Source organism: Myxine glutinosa, chromosome 6 (genome assembly GCF_964187855.1).
Source record: "Myxine glutinosa chromosome 6, kmMyxGlut1.1, whole genome shotgun sequence".
Taxonomy (NCBI): domain Eukaryota; kingdom Metazoa; phylum Chordata; class Myxini; order Myxiniformes; family Myxinidae; genus Myxine; species Myxine glutinosa.
The window spans coordinates 67,145,004-67,165,008 of NC_136266.1; the positions used below are offsets into that span (position 1 = coordinate 67,145,004).

The following is a 20,005-nucleotide window of genomic DNA, read 5'->3' on the forward strand; positions in this document are numbered from 1 at the left end:
TTTACCATCATTGAGCTACCCCTAAATATTGTTCCATTGTGCTCATATTTTGCCTGAAGTTTTATTTCATATATAGGAACAAATTGAGACGGTAAGAAGATCATATTTCAAACGTTCAAAAATAAGCTCCACCCTGATGAGTCTACAAAATATTATGGAAAAAAAAAAAACGGAAAGGTAATGGGATACATCATTCATGGGTAAAGACTCATTTTAACACTTTACCTGAAGGCCGAGCAATTTGAGACGGGTCAGACCCGTTAGTCTGTGGGGAACGCTACAAGCAAAGAATGCCTCAAAGACGTCTGGTTTCCTTCAAATCTCTTTCAGGTTCGTGTTAAACAATGGTAGTGACTGTTTTAAAAGGTAACCATACGTTGGAAAGAATTGAAGGAATAGTTTGTGATTATAATAATTTTTTACTTCCAGGAGAAGTGCCCCCCGAAACGCCACGCTGAACTATTTATACATCTTAACACGGAGTTCGTCCAAGGTGGAAAATCCCCCTTGGAGAGGGGGCCAAGTTAAATCGTCACGACCTCTGTAGAGTGACACTTAGTCCCCCTGGCAAGTTTGTTTGATTTTGGATAAGTAACGACCGAATGTATTGGATTTGCGGTCAGACAGACAGACACCAAATTGCATATTTTAGTGATGTATATATTATTTTTAACATCTTCCTTATTTGTTTCATTTGAATGTTAAGTATTGATTTCATTACAATGAAATGTTCATTACAGATACGTAAAAGGATAATCGGTATATTTTCGGATTGATTCGGGAATACTCAAAATATGTTGCCTGCAGCCTGGTACAATTTTCCTCACCGTCCTTGCATCTCCGTTACCTTCATTATACACCAAGTTTCCCAAAAGATGTTCTTTAAACTGATGTAAATTTTCTGCAATAATGCATCGAATGGCTACTGATTCTTATTAATTGTAACAGACGTAATATCGACTCATGTCAGCAGGCCGTGCCACGAAACCCACATGTCTCTTTCCTTGGTCAGCCATTGGTAGAGGTTTGTTCTCTTGAACATCTCAGCCTCACCATCACTCATGACCTCTCCTGCTCCGAGCACATCACAAAGCTGGCCTCCCTGAAAGTCAAGTGTAGCACAAAACATCCTCAGATGTAGGACATTAGAACAGGGCAGTCTCTCTTGACATATCTCAAACTTTCGATACAGCCAAGCATCTTGCCTTGCTCTCTAAACTGTCTGCCTATGGAATCCAAGGCCATCTCCACTCTTGGATAACTGACTTCCAACCCTCTCGAAGTCAACATGTGGCTCTCAACGGAACCGTTTTTTACATCTCGCTGTCTTTTTACATCTTTTTGGCTGATGTATTTTACATCTTTTTATTTTACATCTCAACTTCTCTTTTACATCGCCCTGTCTGATAACATGGACCAACTTCTATCGACTCATCCCAACTCTCTCTTCCTCATATGTGGTGATTTAATCTGCTATCATGCCAACTGGCTAGGTGTGGATGACTCTCTCACCAGCCATGGCTCCTCCGCAAAGGACTTATGCGACCAACTAGGACTGACACAATCTGTCAATTTCCCGACCCAGATCTCAGTCAACGGAGCATCTTCTCTTCTAGACTTGGTAATGACAAACTTCCCTGCAAATGTTTGCTGCTCTTCTTCTGCTCCCATCGGTTCATCTGACCATTTGCTTGTTAAAGTGGACATCTCTCTGGCCATTCTCAGAGAGCCTCCTCATCGTCGACGAGTCTGGCATTTCACTCAGGCCAACTGGCATTGTCTTCAAGCAGCCATCAATCATCTGGACTGGTCTCCCATCTCTACTGCCTCTGACATTAACTCATCCTGGAAATTATTCCAAAGTAAATTGCTCTCTCTCGTGCACAGATTTATCCCATCTTGTCTTCAGTTGTCATACCCTTCCTCCCATCCATGGCACACTGAATCTTGTGGTGAGGCAGTTGCCCTGAAACAACTTGCCTTTGCCTCCGGGAAGGCAAATCCAATGGAAGGCAATCTCATTTCCTTTCACAAAGCAAGGATCAAGTGTGTGTCTACCCTCAGGAGAGCCAGGAAACAATATCTCTACTCTAAAGACTGAACTCTCAAACCTGTCTCCCTCTTCCAAATCCTGGTGGCATCTGGTCAAATCTGTTTCTGGTGTTTGTTCCCCCTCCATCCCCTCCCTTACCTCAAACGGCGACACAGCTGACTCCGCACGTGAAAAAGCTGAATGCCTCAACTCTGTGTTTGCCTCAAAATCTTGTGTCCCAAACCAGTCTCTCTCTGTACCCACCGTATCCAGCTGTATCCAGCTGCTCCTGGACTATGTGTCCTTCTCTCCTGACAAGGTGGAGAAGTTTCTGTCAACCCTCGACTCTGATTCTGCAACTGGACCTGACGGCATCAGCCTACGGGTCATAAAGTCCTGCTCTGCTACTCTTTCACTCCCTCTCTCTGTTCTCTTCACCCTCTCTTTTGCTCAAGGTCAACTGCCATCTGCTTGGAAATCAGCCAACATCACCCTTTGCACAAAAAAGGTGCAAAAACAGATCCGAGCAACTACAGACCAATCAGCCTTCTCCCAATTATCAGCAAAGTCATGGAATCCAACATTGCTTCGGATATGAAATCTTTCCTCTTCTCCAATGGCTTGATCTCTGACCATCAATTTCGTTTCAGACCAGGTCACTCTACTCTGGACATGCTGCTTCTGCTTTCTCAACAATGGATGGAGGTCCTCAATGCCAAACAGGAAATTAGAGCTTTTGCTGTTGCCCTTTCTGTTCAGGCTGGAGTTCCCCAAGGCAGTGTTCTGGGCCCTGTGCTTTTTCTGGTCTTCATCAATGATCTCTATGACTCTCTGGAAAATCCTCTCTATCTCTTTGCTGATGACTCCACTCTCTGCCGCTCCATACCTGATCCCTCAGATCAGCAGTCTGCAGCCTCCTCACTCTCTGCAGACCTGGACAAAATCACAGACTGGTCAAACAAGTGGAACATGTCTTTCAATCCTGACAAATCTCACACTCTCACTATGTTTCTCCGAAAAGACCGACTGGACAACCCTCCCATCTACTTTCTCAACAATCCTCTCCAAGGTCTCACTGTCTGCCATGATCATTCCTGGGAAAGCCACATTTCCAAGCTGGCCTCCAAAGCCAGTTGCCGACTGGGCATCTTCCGTCATGCGAATTCCTTCCTTGGCACACCTGAGCTCTTCACCACATACAAGTCTTTCATCCGCAGCTCAATGGAATACTGTTCTCCCCTCTGGGCTGGTGCTCCTGCGTCACACCTAGCTCAGCTTCACGCTGTTGAAAGCAAAGCTTTCAGAATTACTGGAATCTCCCGCGATGAAGCTACCTCCGAGGGCCTTTCACTCACTCACCACAAGCAGTTTTGTGGTCTTTCTGTCTTCTACCAACTCCTCTCTGGCCTAGCTCCCCCAGCTCTGTCTGTGCTCTGTCCCACAAATATTCCTACAGGTCGTACAAGATCTGCCAGCAACCCTCTTATGGTGAAACTGCCAAAATCAAGACTCTCGCTCACCTTCACTCTTTCATTCCTCTTTTCTCCCGCTTCTGGAACAAACTTCCTCACTCGCTTCAATCCCACTCCACCCTCCAGGTCTTTAAAACAGCTGTTCACCACCATCTCTTGTCTTCCCCCATTCAAAACCTTGATCTTTTTACCCCCATTAATTCACCCCAGATCCACTTTTTTGAAATACCGACTTCTTTACTGGAAGTCCTAGCAGTGTCCACGTGTTTTTTTACCTTTCCCCCCCTCCCCCCCTTCCCATTCCCCTGCCCCCAAGCCCTCTTCCTCCCACAGATCTCCCGATATCCATGTTCTCTACTGTTGTACTTGTGTGCTTCGCTCTCTCTCTCTCCCCTCTTGCCTCCCGCTCCCTTTGTCATATTTTTTATGTGATTAATGTTAGTTCTTACACGAGCCTCAATGTTGTACACAAAAAACCCGTTTCTTCTCTCCTTGTCAAAGCTGGAGTACCCCAATGTTGTGTTCTCGGCCCCACCTTAATCCGTATCTTCATCATTGATCTCTGTGACGTTCTGGAAAATCCTGTTTATCTTTCTGCTGATGATTCCACTCTCTGCCGTAACATCCCTCATTCTTCAGACAGACAAGCAGCAGCCTCTTCCTTCGCCTCAGTCCTTCACAAAATCACAATTTGGTCAAACGCTTGGAATATGTCTTTTGATCCTGACAAATCCCACACATTAATTTCTCTCCGAAAGGACCATATGGCAAAACCTCCCATCTACTTTCTCAACAAGCCTCTGAAAGAGGTTCAGTCACTCAAACTCTTGGGTCTCACTCTCATCCATGATCTCTCTTGGGCAAGCCAAATCTCAAAGTTGGCCTCCAAAGCCAGACACCGACTGGGCATCCTCCATCATGCAAAGTCCTTCCTTGGCACACCTGAGATCCTATCCACCTTCAAGGCTTCCACAGGCAGCTTGATAGAGTACTGCTCTCCCTTCTGGACTGGCTGCCCTGCCTCACATCTTGCTCAGCTTGACGCCGTGGAAACCAAAGTTTTCAAGATCATTGGAATCTCTCACGATTAAGCCGAGTCTCTATTGGCCTATGACTTCGCCATTGCCAACAGGTCGGTGTTCTTAGTCTTCTTCCATCTAATTTCTTCTGGTCTTGCACCCTCTGTTCTCTCTGTGCTCTTCTTCCCCTCCCCCCCCCCCCCCCCCCCCATGCCCTATTCCCTCAGGTATCTGCAGTACACACACAGCCCATTACCAATTCCCTCCGAGTGAAACTACCTAAATCCAGAACCACTGCTCACCTCTGTTACAATCGTATACAGTGACCCTACGCCATGATCGTGCCAAGTCTCACTACCGCTTTATTGAATCTCGCGAGAGTAGGAAAATAGTACAACAACAATTATAACAACAGGAAGCGGGCCCCAGGATCATGACATATGATCCGCTATCAACACATCTTTCCCTTTTAGCAAATATTGCTGGGATATCAAAGGTAAACAAGAACTATGATGAAACAATATGGAAATGCTTCTTTAGATAGTGTTGAGCATTCCATTCAAATCAAAACAATATAATTCACTTCAAATCAGTCAATATAATTCACTTCAATTGGCAAAATACAATTCTAAGCTAATTTTCCAGGTTATTAAAATGGCAGTCATCTTTGTGTTGATGAACACTGCACTTATTAGTAGGATGACAACTTTATATCTCTTCAATTAGTCTGGCAGGCTTATTGGAGATCCGAGTACTGTTTCTCAGAGCTGGTACAGGCATTTGCCCCTGCACCTGATGTTGCGCTGGTACCGGCTGGGTGGCTGGTCCTGTTTGCTCTCCTTGCGGTGGTCGCTGTTCCAGCTCCTCAGTAGTCGACAACTTCTCCTCAATCACAGGCCACCAAGCCTGCACTGGGAAACACTCCTTGGTAGACAAGAGATGTTGCCTGTTTCTTCGAAAGATTCGTCCATCATCAAGCTCCACCTCATATGATCTGGGACCCACCATCCGCACTATTCGGCCTCAGTCATCCCAACGGCCGTTGTTCCTCACACGTATGGTTTTCTTTTCTTTTAGTTCTGACGGCTCCTTGCCTTTGATAGAGTGAGGCTTAGGGCACTGCAACTCTGGCTTCCAAGCTATTGTTGGAAGGCGGGTTCGGAGCTTCCTTCCCATGAGTAGTTCCGCCGGTGACCATCCGTTTTCTAATGGGGCATCTCGTTCGGCTAACAGAGCTAAATATAGATCCTTTCCTCGCTCTCCAGCTTTCTTAACAAGTCTCTTCACAATCTTGACTCCACTCTCAGCCATAGCATTTGATTGGGGATAGTAAGGGCTTGACATGATATGCTCAAACTGCCAGTTTCGTGAGAACTTCTTGAATTCAGCACTGGAAAATTGTGGTCCACTGCAGTTCATACTTTTGCAGACGTAGGAGAAGTCTTTGAAGGCGAGGCGGCACTCCCCCAAGTGGTTTGCCTGCTATTGCAATGAGAGGCTTACGATCTGTTTCTGCGATGACTTTCTGGCCATAAATGTATGCATGGAATCGTTCACAACCATACACAACACCAAGCATTTCTTTTTCAATCTGTGTGTAATTAGTCTCTGCCATAGTCATTGACCTTGAAGCATAGGCAACTGGTAGCCAATGCCCCTCTTTCTCCTGCAGAAGTACCGCTCCTAACCCATTCTTGCTGGCATCCGTCGACACCTTGATTGGCCTTTGTGGATCATAGTACTGTAGCACAGGCTGCTTTGTCAATAGCTGTTTAATGTCCTGCCACTCCTTGGTATGCTCGTGGTTCCACTGCCAATCTGTATCTTGTTCCAACAACAATCTCAGAGTGGTGGTGCAGGCTGACAGGTTAGGCAAGAACCTACCGATGTATGTCACCATCCCAAGTGCTCTTCGCAATGCATCTCTGTCCGAGGGTGTGGGCATCTTGTTGATTACCTCCAACTTAAATGGATCCAGTTGCACTCTCTGCACTGTTATTCGATCTCCAAGATACATAATCTCAGTCTGCCTGAAATAACACTTATTCAGGTTGTGGCAAAGTCCTAGATCCACTAAGCGATCCAGTACTGCCTCCAACTGTGCATCATGTTCCTCAGCTGTGCGTCCCCACACAATCAAATCATCTATGAACACTCGACAACCTGGAAAATCTTCCAGTAGCTGGAAAAGTTTATTGTGAAACACTTCTGGAGCAGACAAGATACCCACAGGCATGCAAAGATAACGATATCGCCCACATGGAGTATTGAAGGTTGTCAATTTGGATGAGTGCTCATCTAATTTGATCTGATGGAACGATGCTGCTGCATCCATCTTTGTGAAGAACTGAGCTCCTGTTGTTGTGCTGTGTTGATACCGGATCATATGTCATGATCCTGGGGCCCGCTTCCTGTTGTTCTAATTGTTGTTGTACTCTTTTCCTACTCTCGCGAGCAGCTTTTTCGGACGTATCATGCTGCTGCAGAGCTTGTCCAAAAGTCAAGGAAAACGCAAGTCGCCATTTTGCTGCACTGTGCTGGCGCAGAAGCGCAGGATATTCAAAAGAACTTCATATTTTCGGAAGAGGAGGATCCCGGTGATCGGGAAGCGGTTCTCTGGAAGTTTCATACATACTGTGAGCCCCGACAGAACGAGATATTTGAAAGATACAAGTTCTGGCAACGTGGTCAGCATGACGGGGAGACTGTTGACAACTGGGTCAAGGATTTGCGAACACAGCTGGACAGCTGTGAGTACGGGGACCAGAGAGAGAAAAAATCTCAGGGATAACATCATGTTTGGGGTGTCTGATGAACGAGTGAAGAAGAGACTCTTGAGGGAAGAGAATCTTAGCCTACAGAAGACTCTATATATTTGTCATGCAGTGGAGGCGAACAAAACGCAGCTTCGAGCTATGTCCTCTAGTCAGCACTCTGCACAGGTATATGCTTGCTTTGGCACAAAGCGAAAAGAGAAGGAATCAGGAAGCAGAGAGAACCAGGAGTCAGGGGCATAAAAGCTGATAGCAGTCATAGCCATAAGCAAGGGGGTAACTATGGAAAATGTAGTATGCAACACCCACCATGTACGTAACTGCCAAGCTTATGGCAAGCTTTGTCGAATCTGTAACAAGCCAAATCACTTTCAGACACAGTGTCGCTCTAAGAGGAGAGTGAAGGAAAAAGGAACTGTCCATGTGGTTGAACAGGAGTCGTATGACAATGACACAGATCTGTTTATTGGGACAGTAACATCAGCACCAGATAAGACATCTGTGTCTCACTCAGAAGGACAAAGTGACTGAATCATGCCAGTAGTGATAAACAGATTCCAGGTACTCTTCAAGCTTGATACTGGAGCTGACACCACTATTATAAGTAATAGGGACCGCCACATCTGAGGCGGAGCCCAGTGATTCTGAAAGCATACAATGGCAAACCCATACCTAGTCTAGGTATATGCCGTGTGCAGCTTGAGCGCAAGGGGCAGTCATTCACTACCAACATGGAAGTTGTTCGTGATGGCCAGCCTGCATTACTGGGGCACCAAGATTGTTTCAGACTGGGTCTTGTGAAAAGGGTGTACATGGTAGCCACAGAGTCCTTATGCTCACAGTCAAGAGCAACTACACTCAGGGAGCAGGTGCAACAAATGCACCGATTACTGTTTACTTGAAGAGGATACCTTCCAGGTGTGCGCTCAATTCAACTGCGTGAGGGCGAAAATACAATCATCCCTGCACCAACGCATGTGCCTATTGCCCATCGGGAGCTTCTCCGAGCAGAGTTTGACAGACAAGAGCAAGAAGGATTTATCAAGAAGGTCAGTAAGCATACAGAGTGGGTAAACTCACTTGTCATAATAGAAAAGGCAAATGGGAAAATAAGATTGTGCATTGACCCCATAGCCTTGAATAAAGAGATTCAAATACAGCACTTCCAGCTGCCCACCAAATAGGAAATCTTGAGTGAGACTTGGCACGATCATGGCGTAGGGTCACTGAATACGATCGCAACAACCTCCACTCATTTTCCCTGTCTGTGGAACCACAATCCACACACCAGGTTTTCAAGACAGCTGTTTACCCTCATCCAAAACCATGGTCTTTTCGACACCTATTAAACCACCCCCACCCCTTCCATAACTATAACTTTGCTGACTTATCCATCTTCTTCATCCCTTGCTTTCTCCCCTACTACTCATCATTACCTGCATCCCTTGGTTATCTGTCTCTGGCGACTTTCTCCGTGGACTGCCCTGTTGTTGGCATTTCCCCTTAACCTGCTGTTCTCCTTTCTTCTGTTGTGTCCTGATCTGTCCTGTGTCCTAGCTCTTCCACTAGCCTAGAGCTTGTACAAAAAATAAAGAGAAAAGCATGGAAAGCCGACAAGCTTTGCTCGGCTATCCTGTCATCTTCCATTTCAGCCACCGCGTTCAGATACGCCGATCTGCTCTAAATCATCAGATTATATTATCGGCGGATGCAGAGACATTTTCATCCATTACCAGCTGAGTGGCGTGACTGTTGTTGAAGATGCACGGCCCTAACAATATACAGTAAGTCATTGCTTAATGCCATCCCAGTTAACATTGGTATGTATGTATGTGCAGTGCAATCAGAAAGTATTCAGACCCCTTCACTTTTGACACATTTTGTTATGTTGCAGCCTTATGCTGAAATCGTTTAAATTCATTTTTAACCTCATCAATCTACACTCAATACCCCATAATGCAAAGAGAAAACATGATTTTAGAAAGTTCTGCAAATTTATTTAAAAGAAAAAACTGAAATATCACATTGACATAAGCATTCATACCCTTTGCTATGACACTTGAAATTTAACTCAGGTGCCTCCCATTTCTCTTGATCATCTTTGAGATGTTTCTACACCTTGATTGGAGTCCACCTGTTGTAAATTAAAATGATTGGACATGATTTGGAAAGGCACACACCTGTCTGTATAAGGTCTCACAGCCGACAATGCATATCAGAGCAAAAACCAAGCCACGAGGTCGAAGGCACTGCCTGCAGAGCTGAGAGACAGGATTGTGTCGAGGCACAGATCTGGGGAAGCCTACAAAAAAAATTCTGCTGCATTGAAGGTTCCCAAGAGCACAGTGGCCTCCATAATTCTTAATTGGAAGAAGTTTGGAACAACCTGGACTCTTCCTAGAGCTGGCCGCCCGGCCAAACTGAGCAATCAGGGGAGACCGTCCTTGGTAAGAGAGGTGACCAAGAATCCGATGGTCACTCTGGCTGAGATCCAGAGATCCTGTGTGGAGATGGGAGAAACTTCCAGAAGGACAACCATCACTGCAACACTCCACCGATCTGGGCTTTATGGCAGAGTGGCCAGACGGAAGCCTCTCCTCGGTGAAAGACACATGAAAGCCCGCTTGGAGTTTGCAAAAAAGCATCTAAAGGACTCTCAGACTGTGAGAAACAAGATTCTGTGGTCTGATGAAACCAAGATTGAACTGTTTGGCTTCCGTCTGGCCACTCTGCCATATAGCCCAGATCGGTGGAGTGTTCTAGTGATGTTTGTCCTTCTGGCAGTTTCTCCCATCTCCACACAGGATCTCTGGAGCTCAGCCAGAGTGACCATCGGGTTCTTGGTCAACTCTCTTACCAAGGCCATTCTCCCCCGATTGCTCAGTTTGGCCGGGCGGCCAGCTCTAGGAAGAGTCCTGGTTGTTCCAAACTTCTTCCATTTAAGAATTATGGAGGCCACTGTGCTCTTGGGAACCTTCAATGCAGCAGATATTTTTCTTTGTAGGCTTCCCCAGATCTGTGCCTCGACACAATCCTGTCTCTGAGCTCTACAGGCAGTTCCTTCGACGTCATGGCTTGGTTTTTGCTCCGATATGCATTGTCAGCTGTGAGACCTTGCATAGACAGGTGTGTGCCTTTCCAAATCATGTCCAATCAATTGAATTTACTGCAGGTGGACTCCAATCAAGGTGTAGAAACATCTCAAAGATGATCAAGAGAAATGGGAGGCACTTGAGTTAAATTTCAAGTGTCAAAGCAAAGGGTCTGAATACTTATGTAAATGTGACATTTCAGTTTTTTCTTTTTAATAAATTTGCAAAACTTTCTAAAATCCTGTTTTCTCTTTGTCATTATGGGGTATTGAGTGTAGATTGATGAGGGGAAAAATGAATTTAAACGATTTCAGCATAAGGCTGCAACATAACAAAATGTGAAAAAAGTTAAGGGGTCTGAATACTTTATGAATGCACTATGTATGTATGTATGTATGTATGTATGTATGTATGTATGTATGTATGTATGTATGTATGTATGTATGTGTGTATGTATGTATTAAAGTTTAAAAAATTGTACTGTATTGTAGCTTTTAATTAATTGTTTTACTTTTCTGGTTGTTATTTAACTGAAGTTGGCCAAAATAATAATAATAATAATAATAACTTTGTAATAAGCCAGACTTGTTAAAAAACTGAAGGCACCACTAAATAGTTTTGTAAAACAGCAGGCAAGTTTAATAAATAGCAGGCAAGGCCGATTCGTGCCCTGTTGGGGAGTTATACCAGTTGGTGGTGCCTTCATTTTGGAATATGATCTTCCCAAATCCCAACTATCACCATTGAATTTGTGAATTAATAAACCATCTTTGTGGACATATTGCTAAATCCTAATTGTCTCAACTTGGAGTTGCGAAGCAACAGAGTAAGTTGGAGTTGGAGTTTCAGTTTGTGTTTGAAGATTATTGTTAAAGACAGTTGATTGTTTCACATAATAAGAAATGAAAGAATTTAATGCAGTATATGGAATGCATTTCTGATATTCTAAAGTAAACACGTGAAAGTTATCGTCTTACCAGCATTACGGTGTCATATTTAGAACAAATTGGAAATGTCACATCACAGCTAACTGCTGAATAAAGGAATAAGGATATGACAGGTACATAAACCTGCGATAATGAACCATTATAATATATTCACATCGAGTGGTGAGAAATATGAAATGATTTAAAATCTTTCTGAACAATGACATTCAATCTATTTTAAATGCAAAATGCTTTCCGTTTCTCTTCATAATGTCTAACGCTTTCAAGCAAAGTATATTTAGTGGAACTGCGTCACTTTAACATCTGTTTTGACTGTTCTTGGGGTCACTTGTGGGTCCACGTACATATTCCTTACACAAGGAAAAAGTGGGGGGGGGGGGGGGGGGGGGGGGAAAGTTGGCTTGTATTAAAAAATAATTGAGAAAAGTGATTTGGAGGTTTTAGGAGTTAACGGAGGGAGGAAGAAGAATTTATGGACTATATGATGAATTTTGGGGAGAGGACGAGAGCTGGGGAGTCATAATTTCCACCATTTTTACCTCCGCCACCGAAGGCGTTTTCACGCGTGTCTGTCTGTTTGTTTGTCTGTCTGTTTGTGAATATGATATCTCATAGAGTTGTTTTGGACAAACATATTCGATTTTGGTGAAGAACATGATGCGGCTGCTATAAGTTTTGAAGTGATTCTTTACTATTGAGAAATGGGGCTAAAACCGATATATAGCACGATATCGCAAAGAGTTAAGGAAGGATTCGGACGAAACTTGGTGGACTGGTTGGGTGTGTGACGAGGAAGAATTGATTCGATTTTGGTGAAGATTCGAATCCGGACACGAGATTTTTTCATTATTTCAGTGATTCTTCACCATTGAGAGATTTGGCATAAAACGATATATAGCACGATATCGCAAACAGTTGCGGACGAGTTATGACTAAGCTTGGGGGACGTGTTCATTTGGTGACAAGAACAAGCCATTATATTTTGGTTCAGGTCTGAATCTAGATCTGGCCTATCAGTGGGATACAGAACATAAACTGTTCAACCTGGTAGAGGTATGTGCTCTACCGAGTGCCGGATTCTAGTTAATAATGGAAAACCAGTTTTTGTAGACTACATCCTGTGTTTATGTCCGTGGGAAAAATAAGGACAAATGTTCTTTTTTTTTCGAAATCTATTTTGTTGTTTGTGTTTTGTCGATGGCTTTTTCTCCCCTCTCCGTGTTTTTTTTCCTTCAATTAAGTCTCTGATTAAAATCTACTTATTATCACCGTTGGCATAAGTAATATCGAGTACAAGTGCATCACAATAAATCTCTGCTTAAGTTATTTTATTTGTCTGTGATGAGCCTTAATGGCAGATATTATACACAATAAACTGCCTTTCTGAGTTGATTTGCACACGAAGCATCAGGTGGACCGGTAATGGTGAGGGAGGGAGGGGTGGTGGCTGGAATAATCAGCAATCCTGGACTGTAATTAAGCAAATAATTTAGAATTTTTTTTTAATGCAAATCAAGTTGAGCACAGGAAAAAAAGAAGTCATTTGGCCTATGAAGCCTATACCAAGGCCCCATCCCATTGATCAAGCACCGTACTTCTGTACTGCTAATAACCCGTGTTATTAAGCATGCCCGATGAAATGGAGAGGGGAGGTTAATTACCGCCAGCCAAAGGCAGTTATAAAGTTGTATGCGATAAATGGTGACCCCTTCCCAGCAGGCAAAAAACATTGAAACAACGAGCATGGACCTCTGTGTTGGATAAAAAAAACAATTCTCCGTTTAGAAAAATCACAGGCACCACCGACATCATTTATTGTTTGTTTTTTTTCAACAGGTTGACCTATTTATTTGAAAGTGTCGTATTTCATTTTTATATCATTCCAAAAAAAAATGTAATTAAAGAAAATCAAAAATATATATTTTAATTTCAATTAAAAATTAAGTATTTATTTGGCAGACAAGGCACACATATAATAAATTATTAAATAAATAAATTATTAAATATTAAAAATAAATAATAATAATAATAATAATAAAAAAAAATAAAAAAATAAAACAAATAAATATTATGAAATATTTGTTTGACACAATATTTAAATATTTAAAGGCACACACCTTTTTAATTAAAAAAAAAAGTCTTTTATTTGTCATTGTTCTATTCATTGCAAAAATGGGCTAACAGGATAAACTATAGATATGCACACTCATCTGACCTGTCAAGCCTGGGTTCGAATCTTGACCGAGCTATAAACTGCCATCCTGGTGTTTCTCAGGCAGTGTGATTCTTCAATGTGTGTGCCGTCCCTCGGATGGATGTTAAAATGGGCATCCCGTCTGCCTGCAGTAGTGGTGCGATCTCCGTGAAGATCTTCACGAAGAGTGGGATCGCCGGCACCCTGACCAAATTCCATATTCCTGCTCTGCAAGGGGCACTGCATCATCGGCACATTAGCTGCGCTCTGAGCAGTGATGCAAACCCAAGATTGGATTCGATTGCAAAGTATCTCTTGGTAGACGTCCATGAGGTCATGGAAATTATTCTTGCACGAGGAAAGCTTCAGCTACAGAGCAGGCCAAAATGTGGCTAATCCATCAGCGATGATCGATGTAGCTCGTGGAGTTTCGCATTTTGTTTGACTTTGTTTTGATGACGAATTCACAGTAGACTTGAATATATAATGAAAATGAAAGTCGCAATGAACATTGGAGATTTACAAGACCATAAGACCCCGTTGCTTTATTTGTTGTGCACTGGATGTAAATACCTCCGCGACGTATGTTTGCACGCATTGGTTAAAGCATTAGAAACGGTATTGTCGTCTTGCGAGTGTTGAAAAGTCACGATGGTCCAAATGACCGTTTATCCTTTTTTTATTAATTTTTAAAAAGATGGCTGCTTTGTTCTCCTGACCTCTGCTTGAAATGGTAATGACGATTCTTTCAACAAACAAAAGGCCCTTTTTAAGTGTTACTAAATGTGCATTATAAAAACAATACAAATGCATCATGTTTTTGGTAAAAGATATGATAATTACTTCGGACACATCTTTCCGGTGACAAATGTGGATGCCGTTTTAATAAGGAATGTCCAAACTCCAACCTGAAATAGCTTTTTAACACGAGTGTCACAAATATTCCGTCCGAATTGAAAATTGTGCTGACCTCGATGTTTTCACAATGTTGGCAAATGCCAACGCAAAGCGTCCTCCACAAATGCCGGAATTACATTTTGCGGAAACGTATTCCCCTCGACCCCCCAATGCTCGGAGACGAGTGGCAGGAGGCCACCGGGAAGGTGTAGGGACCGGTGATACCGTCTATCCCAGCACAAAGCAACATGGCTTCCAAAGTGGAGAAATAGAACCAATTAAGCCGAAGCAAATGGCTCTGGAGCAGCTCGGATGGGCCTTTATGCCTCCGTTCTAATTGACTGCCTTTGTCTTTGTCTCTGCCTTTTGGTTGTGCAGGTGGGTGGTGCGGCACGCGGCGGAGGCACCGGAGGCAAGATGCGTTCACCTCTAACGTCGACCTTTCCCGCACAGTGGATGCAGCCGGCCCAGGCGAGCTGGGGAGGACGGACTGTCCCACGGGGACCAGGCATGGCCTACCATCACGGGCCCCATGGATATCAGGTCGCGTACGCCTTCGGTTCGGGACAGCATCCGGTAAGGGCTTGGACCGTCCGGATCTCTACGTTATGCCAACCTTCGCTGTGCGTGCCGGACCTCTTGTGAGCATGCGCACTTTGTCAACGTATCCTCCGTTATATTGCCGATTGCCATGATGCAACGACGACACACGCCAGTGGTGTGCGAAACACCGACCGTTTTTCTCCAGTCTTTCCTGAGAAAATGCTTAAAATTTGTTTATTGCTACAAGCGGCGTTGAAAAGGTTTTACAAGCGAGTTACGCACACTAGGCCATAATACACCAAGATTATTTTTTCCTTACAATATCCGAGTGCAATATAATTACTAATACTGAATATATATTTTAGTGCCAATTACATCTACTTGGATATTGAAGAAAAAACACACCCATCGCATTGTTTGCACTCCTGCTAGTTATACGTATTATGTGTCTAACTTTTGAATGCCCCATCGGACCATGTGATGCTGTTTATTTCCCTGTTTCAAGTTTGACTGATAGGAGTGGTGGCATCATGGTGTGCGGAGTTCAAATCTGACTGCAATGTGGAACTATTATGTTTGGATCCTAAGCCTCTGGAAATCAGACAAGTCTCCAGCGAATTATTTCGGAGTAGGATTTTGGATAATAAAAAAAATTACGCAGCTGGCTCCTTAATGACCTTTTGGGGTGAGTAATTGCATGCCCCACCTGGTTTCACTTGCAGGTGCTGTGCAGGCCACACTATGTGGTTGACTCTTAAATTCCCACTAGGCAACTTCGGATGGGCACCTAAACGGTGACGGAAACGCAGTGCTGCCCACACCCGGCTACCCAAATGAATAAGTTGCATCTCAACGTGTGTTCGAATTACCTGTCCACTGCTCGTGAAAGTTGTCCCCTGCACCATCTTGAGCTGAACAAGCCCCCAAAAGAGTTCATGATCCACCATTTTCCTTGTTTATTCCTCCTAAAATATTTTTTATTATCATCGTGCATATGACCATCTTGTTGCAGGAAATGTTGTTCCAATTGTTGCAATTCCAATTATTTCTTGTTTCAATTGGAAATGACAGCACAACTTTCCATCGAACCAACCTAATTATTTATTTATTTATCTAATTTAGGTAGGGGTGAAAACATAACCTCCATCCACCTTTGGTGGCACAGGTCAAAAGGCGGTGATGAAGAAGAAGAGGATTGTCGACTGCATCCCTTTCAGGCAAGTAATTAAATGAATGCGTGATGGAAATGAACAATTCTTCTGCTCACATAATGGGGTGGCAATAGAGCTTCTGGTTGTTGTATTTATACATTATTTATTGTATTTGTTTCCTATTGGATCATCCCATTCGCTTCTCGGCTGTCTAGCCTGGGTTCGAATCCTGACCCAGTAATTCCAGTACTTCACAGGCATTGTGTGTGTGTGTGCCGTCCCCCGGTTGGACGTTAATCTTGCCGCGGTGTCCTTCGCAAAGAGTAAGCGAGCTATCGCTGGCACCATGAGCAAATTCCTGCCCTTAACTACTGCTGGGAAAGGAATGACAAACAACCCAGCATGACTCCTGGCCAAGAAACTGCTTTCGTGGAACCAACGCTATGCAACAAAATATGGTACATCAGTCAGTCAGATTGGCCCATTTATTTGTTATTTATATTTTTCATTTGTATACTTATATACGTGATTGGTGGAGGTTCCGTCAAGTGGTGTGTGTGTGTGTCAGTGTCAGACAGTCACCTTATAACTGGAATGGTGACCATAAAAGCACAGGGTCAATGGTCACCATACAAGTTAAGAGGTGTAGTACATGTATACTACCTCATGGGATGGCATGTCCGCACATATGTGTTCCAACGTGGAACTCCCCCACACGACGTCGCTGACTCCATAATGTCTCTCCTTGGCTATTGTCTCCTCCTGTTTGAACGACCTGAACCCTGTCCTGGTGGCGGAGTTGTGCTGTACATAAAAAACTCCATTTCTCACTCTCCGTGTACTGCACTTACACATCCCAAACCCCCAGGAGTACCTCTGGCTGCGACTTCCCCTCTGTTCCCACCTCATGTTTCTCTGTGTGTTGTACCATCCTCCCAACAGTGACGACTCTGACATCTACATCTCTCAGACAACATGGACCAACTTTTAATCACTCATCCCAACTCTCTCTTCCTCATATGTGGTGACTTCAATTGCCACCATGCTAATTGGCTGGGTGTTGGTACCTCTCTCACCAGCCATGGCACTTCTATGAAGGATTTCTATGACTCCATAGGACTAGCTCAATATGTGAATTTCCCCACCCAGATCTCTCCCAATGGCAAGTCTTCCCTTCTGGATTTGTTGATGACCAGCTTCCCCGACAATATATCTTGCTCGTCCTCTGCCACAATTGGCTCATCTGATAATGTGCTTTTGAAGGTCAACATCTCTCTGGCCATCCTCAGAGAACAGCCTTAGTGCCGCTAAGTCTGGCAGTTCACTAAACCAAACTGGCAGGGACTGTAAACAGCCATCACATTTCAGGACTGGTCTCCTATTGATCTACTGCCCCTGATATTAATTCAGCTTGGGAATTCTTCCACAGAAACCTGCTCTCACTTATGCAGAGATTCATCCCATCTTGTCTTCATTTATCTTACACATCCTCACGCTCTTGGTACTTTGAATCCTGTGCTGTGGCATTTGCTTTAAAACAACTTGCATTCTCCTGCTGGAAGGCAAATCCAACCGAAAGCAACCTCAGATCATTCCACAAATCCCACAACAAGTGTGTGTCTACTCTCAGGAGAGCCAGAAAAGAACATCAGTCCAATCTCAAGAATGAGCTTTCAAACTTGTCTCTCTCATCTAAAACCTGGCAATGCCTTGTCCAGTCTATCTCTGGAGTATGCCCCTCTTCCATCCCTTCCCTCTTTTCAAATGGCATCACAGCCGACTCCGCTCGTGAGAAGGTCAAATGCCTCAATTCTGTGTTGGCATCAAAATCTTGTGTTCCTAATGCCTAAATGTTATGGATTCGTCACTTCCGTTGTGGTGGTTTTCATCCACTGTAAACATTTCTGATTCCATGTATTATTATTGTTGTCATTTAAAGGAAATAGATATTTCTGTTTTCAAAAGGTGAAAAAGTTAGTGTTAAAAAGAAACAGGAAACCGGATCGGGAACCGGACGACAAAGAGGAAGAAGAAAAAAAAGAAGGCGGAGCAAGTTGAGTCGGACAAGAAGCATAGCTGCTTCTTGGTCTGGAGCGAACGTTGGCGAGCAAGAGTCACGAGTGAACTTTGGGTTTCCCAGGAAAGGGATTCCTGCGACAGAGTGGTTATCGCTGTGACAGATTAACCTGCGTGTCAGGTTTTGCGATCGATTCCGGAGGAGAATCGTTGGACTGCCGTTACGTCTCGAGTACGGCCGTCAGCCATTTTGACTCGCGTGCTTCACGCGTCGAGCAAGGTTTCTTTGCTTCGTCAGCCGTTTTCACCGCTTTCAGACGTATCTGGTGTGTGCGTGTGCACCGTGGCTTTTGAAGATTAATTTGCGGTCCGCCGACTGTGAGCTGTGAAAGTCCGTACCCGAGGGTGTGATTTCCCAGTCGCCTTGAGGGCGCCTTTGTGCAGCTTTGGGCTGTGTGACTGTACTTGCCATCTGCACCGGATTCTGGTCTCGATTGGACATCGTTCTGGCGATCGCTGGAGCGAATCGACTTCGGCTTGAAACCGGAATCAACTTGGGTTTGAGGCCGGGAAAGAGACATTGGGAATGTTCTGGTTTCACTCACTTGGAGCACAGTGAGTTATATATTACGAAACTGATGGTACCATCATAGGATATATTGATTGTACTTTTGATTACTATTATTGTTGTACTGTTATTCTTGTGTGATCTTAATACAATATTTGTTTGTGAGTAACAATTGATGTGGCTTCACCATTGATCTTTGACATATGGAATAACACATTTTTCTGCCGTGACTCCTCTCGGGGCTCGGAGGTACACCGTGACCAGGGGGTCTGGGAGGAGCACGTAACACTAACCCCTCTCTTTTTCTACACCACTCTTTCAGTCATACCCAACTGCTCCTGGATTATGTCTTTTGCACCGAGAAGGTTTTAAAAAAATTGGGAACCCTCGACTCGGACTCTGCAGCTGGATCAGACGGCTTCATCTCACATGTCCTAAAAATCTGCTCTCCTGCTCTTGCATTTCCTCTCTCCGCCCTTTTCTCCCCGCCATTTACCAAATGTCATCTTCCACTTGCTTGGAAATCAGCAACATTACATTAAAAAGGTGCAAAAACGAAACATCTCAACAACAGACCAATTCGATTACTTTCAATTATTAGCTAAGTCATGGAATGCATCATTGCAATTGACATAAAATAATGAATTTTCTCCAAAAGCCTCATCTCAGATCATCAATTCTGATTCAGACCTGGTCACTTTACCTTGGACATGCTTCTCCTCTCAACAATGGATGGAGGCCATCAATATCAGTCATGAAATCAGGGCCGTTTATCTTGAGGTATCTCGAGCTTTCAATACAGTCTGGCATCCTACCTCGCTCTCCAAACTGTTTGCCTATGGAATCCGAGGCCATTTCCACTCTGGATTACTGACCAGACTCTATTCTTGTAGACAACGTGTGGCTCTCAATGGAACCCTTTCTTCTCCTCTCTATGCCAAGGCTGTGGTACCCCAAGGCAGTGTTCCCTGCCCCCATCGTATTCCTCATCTTCATCAATGATCTCCTTGTCTCTTTGGAAAATCCTCTTTATCTTTTTGCTGATGACTCCACTCTCTGCCGTGTCATCCCTTATCGTTCTGACAGACAGGAAGCAGCCTCTTCCCTCTCCTCAGACCTTGACAAAATCTCAATCTGGTCAAACACTTGGAATACTGGTATGTCTTTCAATCCTGACAAATGCCGCATGCATGCATGTGCACACACACACACACACACACACACACACACACACACACACACACACACACACACACATACACACACACACACACACACACACACTCTGTCTCTCTCTTTC

General features: G+C 44.0%; 1 protein-coding gene across 1 annotated transcript in view; it reads left to right on the plus strand.

The window, feature by feature from the left end:
* Positions 1-15,811, plus strand: part of LOC144892724 (uncharacterized) — a 385,900-nt gene extending 370,089 nt beyond the window's left edge. The window contains exons 3-4 of the mRNA XM_078781044.1: positions 14,806-15,003; positions 15,740-15,811. Coding sequence (XP_078637170.1) covers positions 14,806-15,003; positions 15,740-15,811 — 270 coding nt within the window. The remainder of the gene's footprint in view (positions 1-14,805; positions 15,004-15,739) is intronic.
* Positions 15,812-20,005: the final 4,194 nt, after the last annotated feature.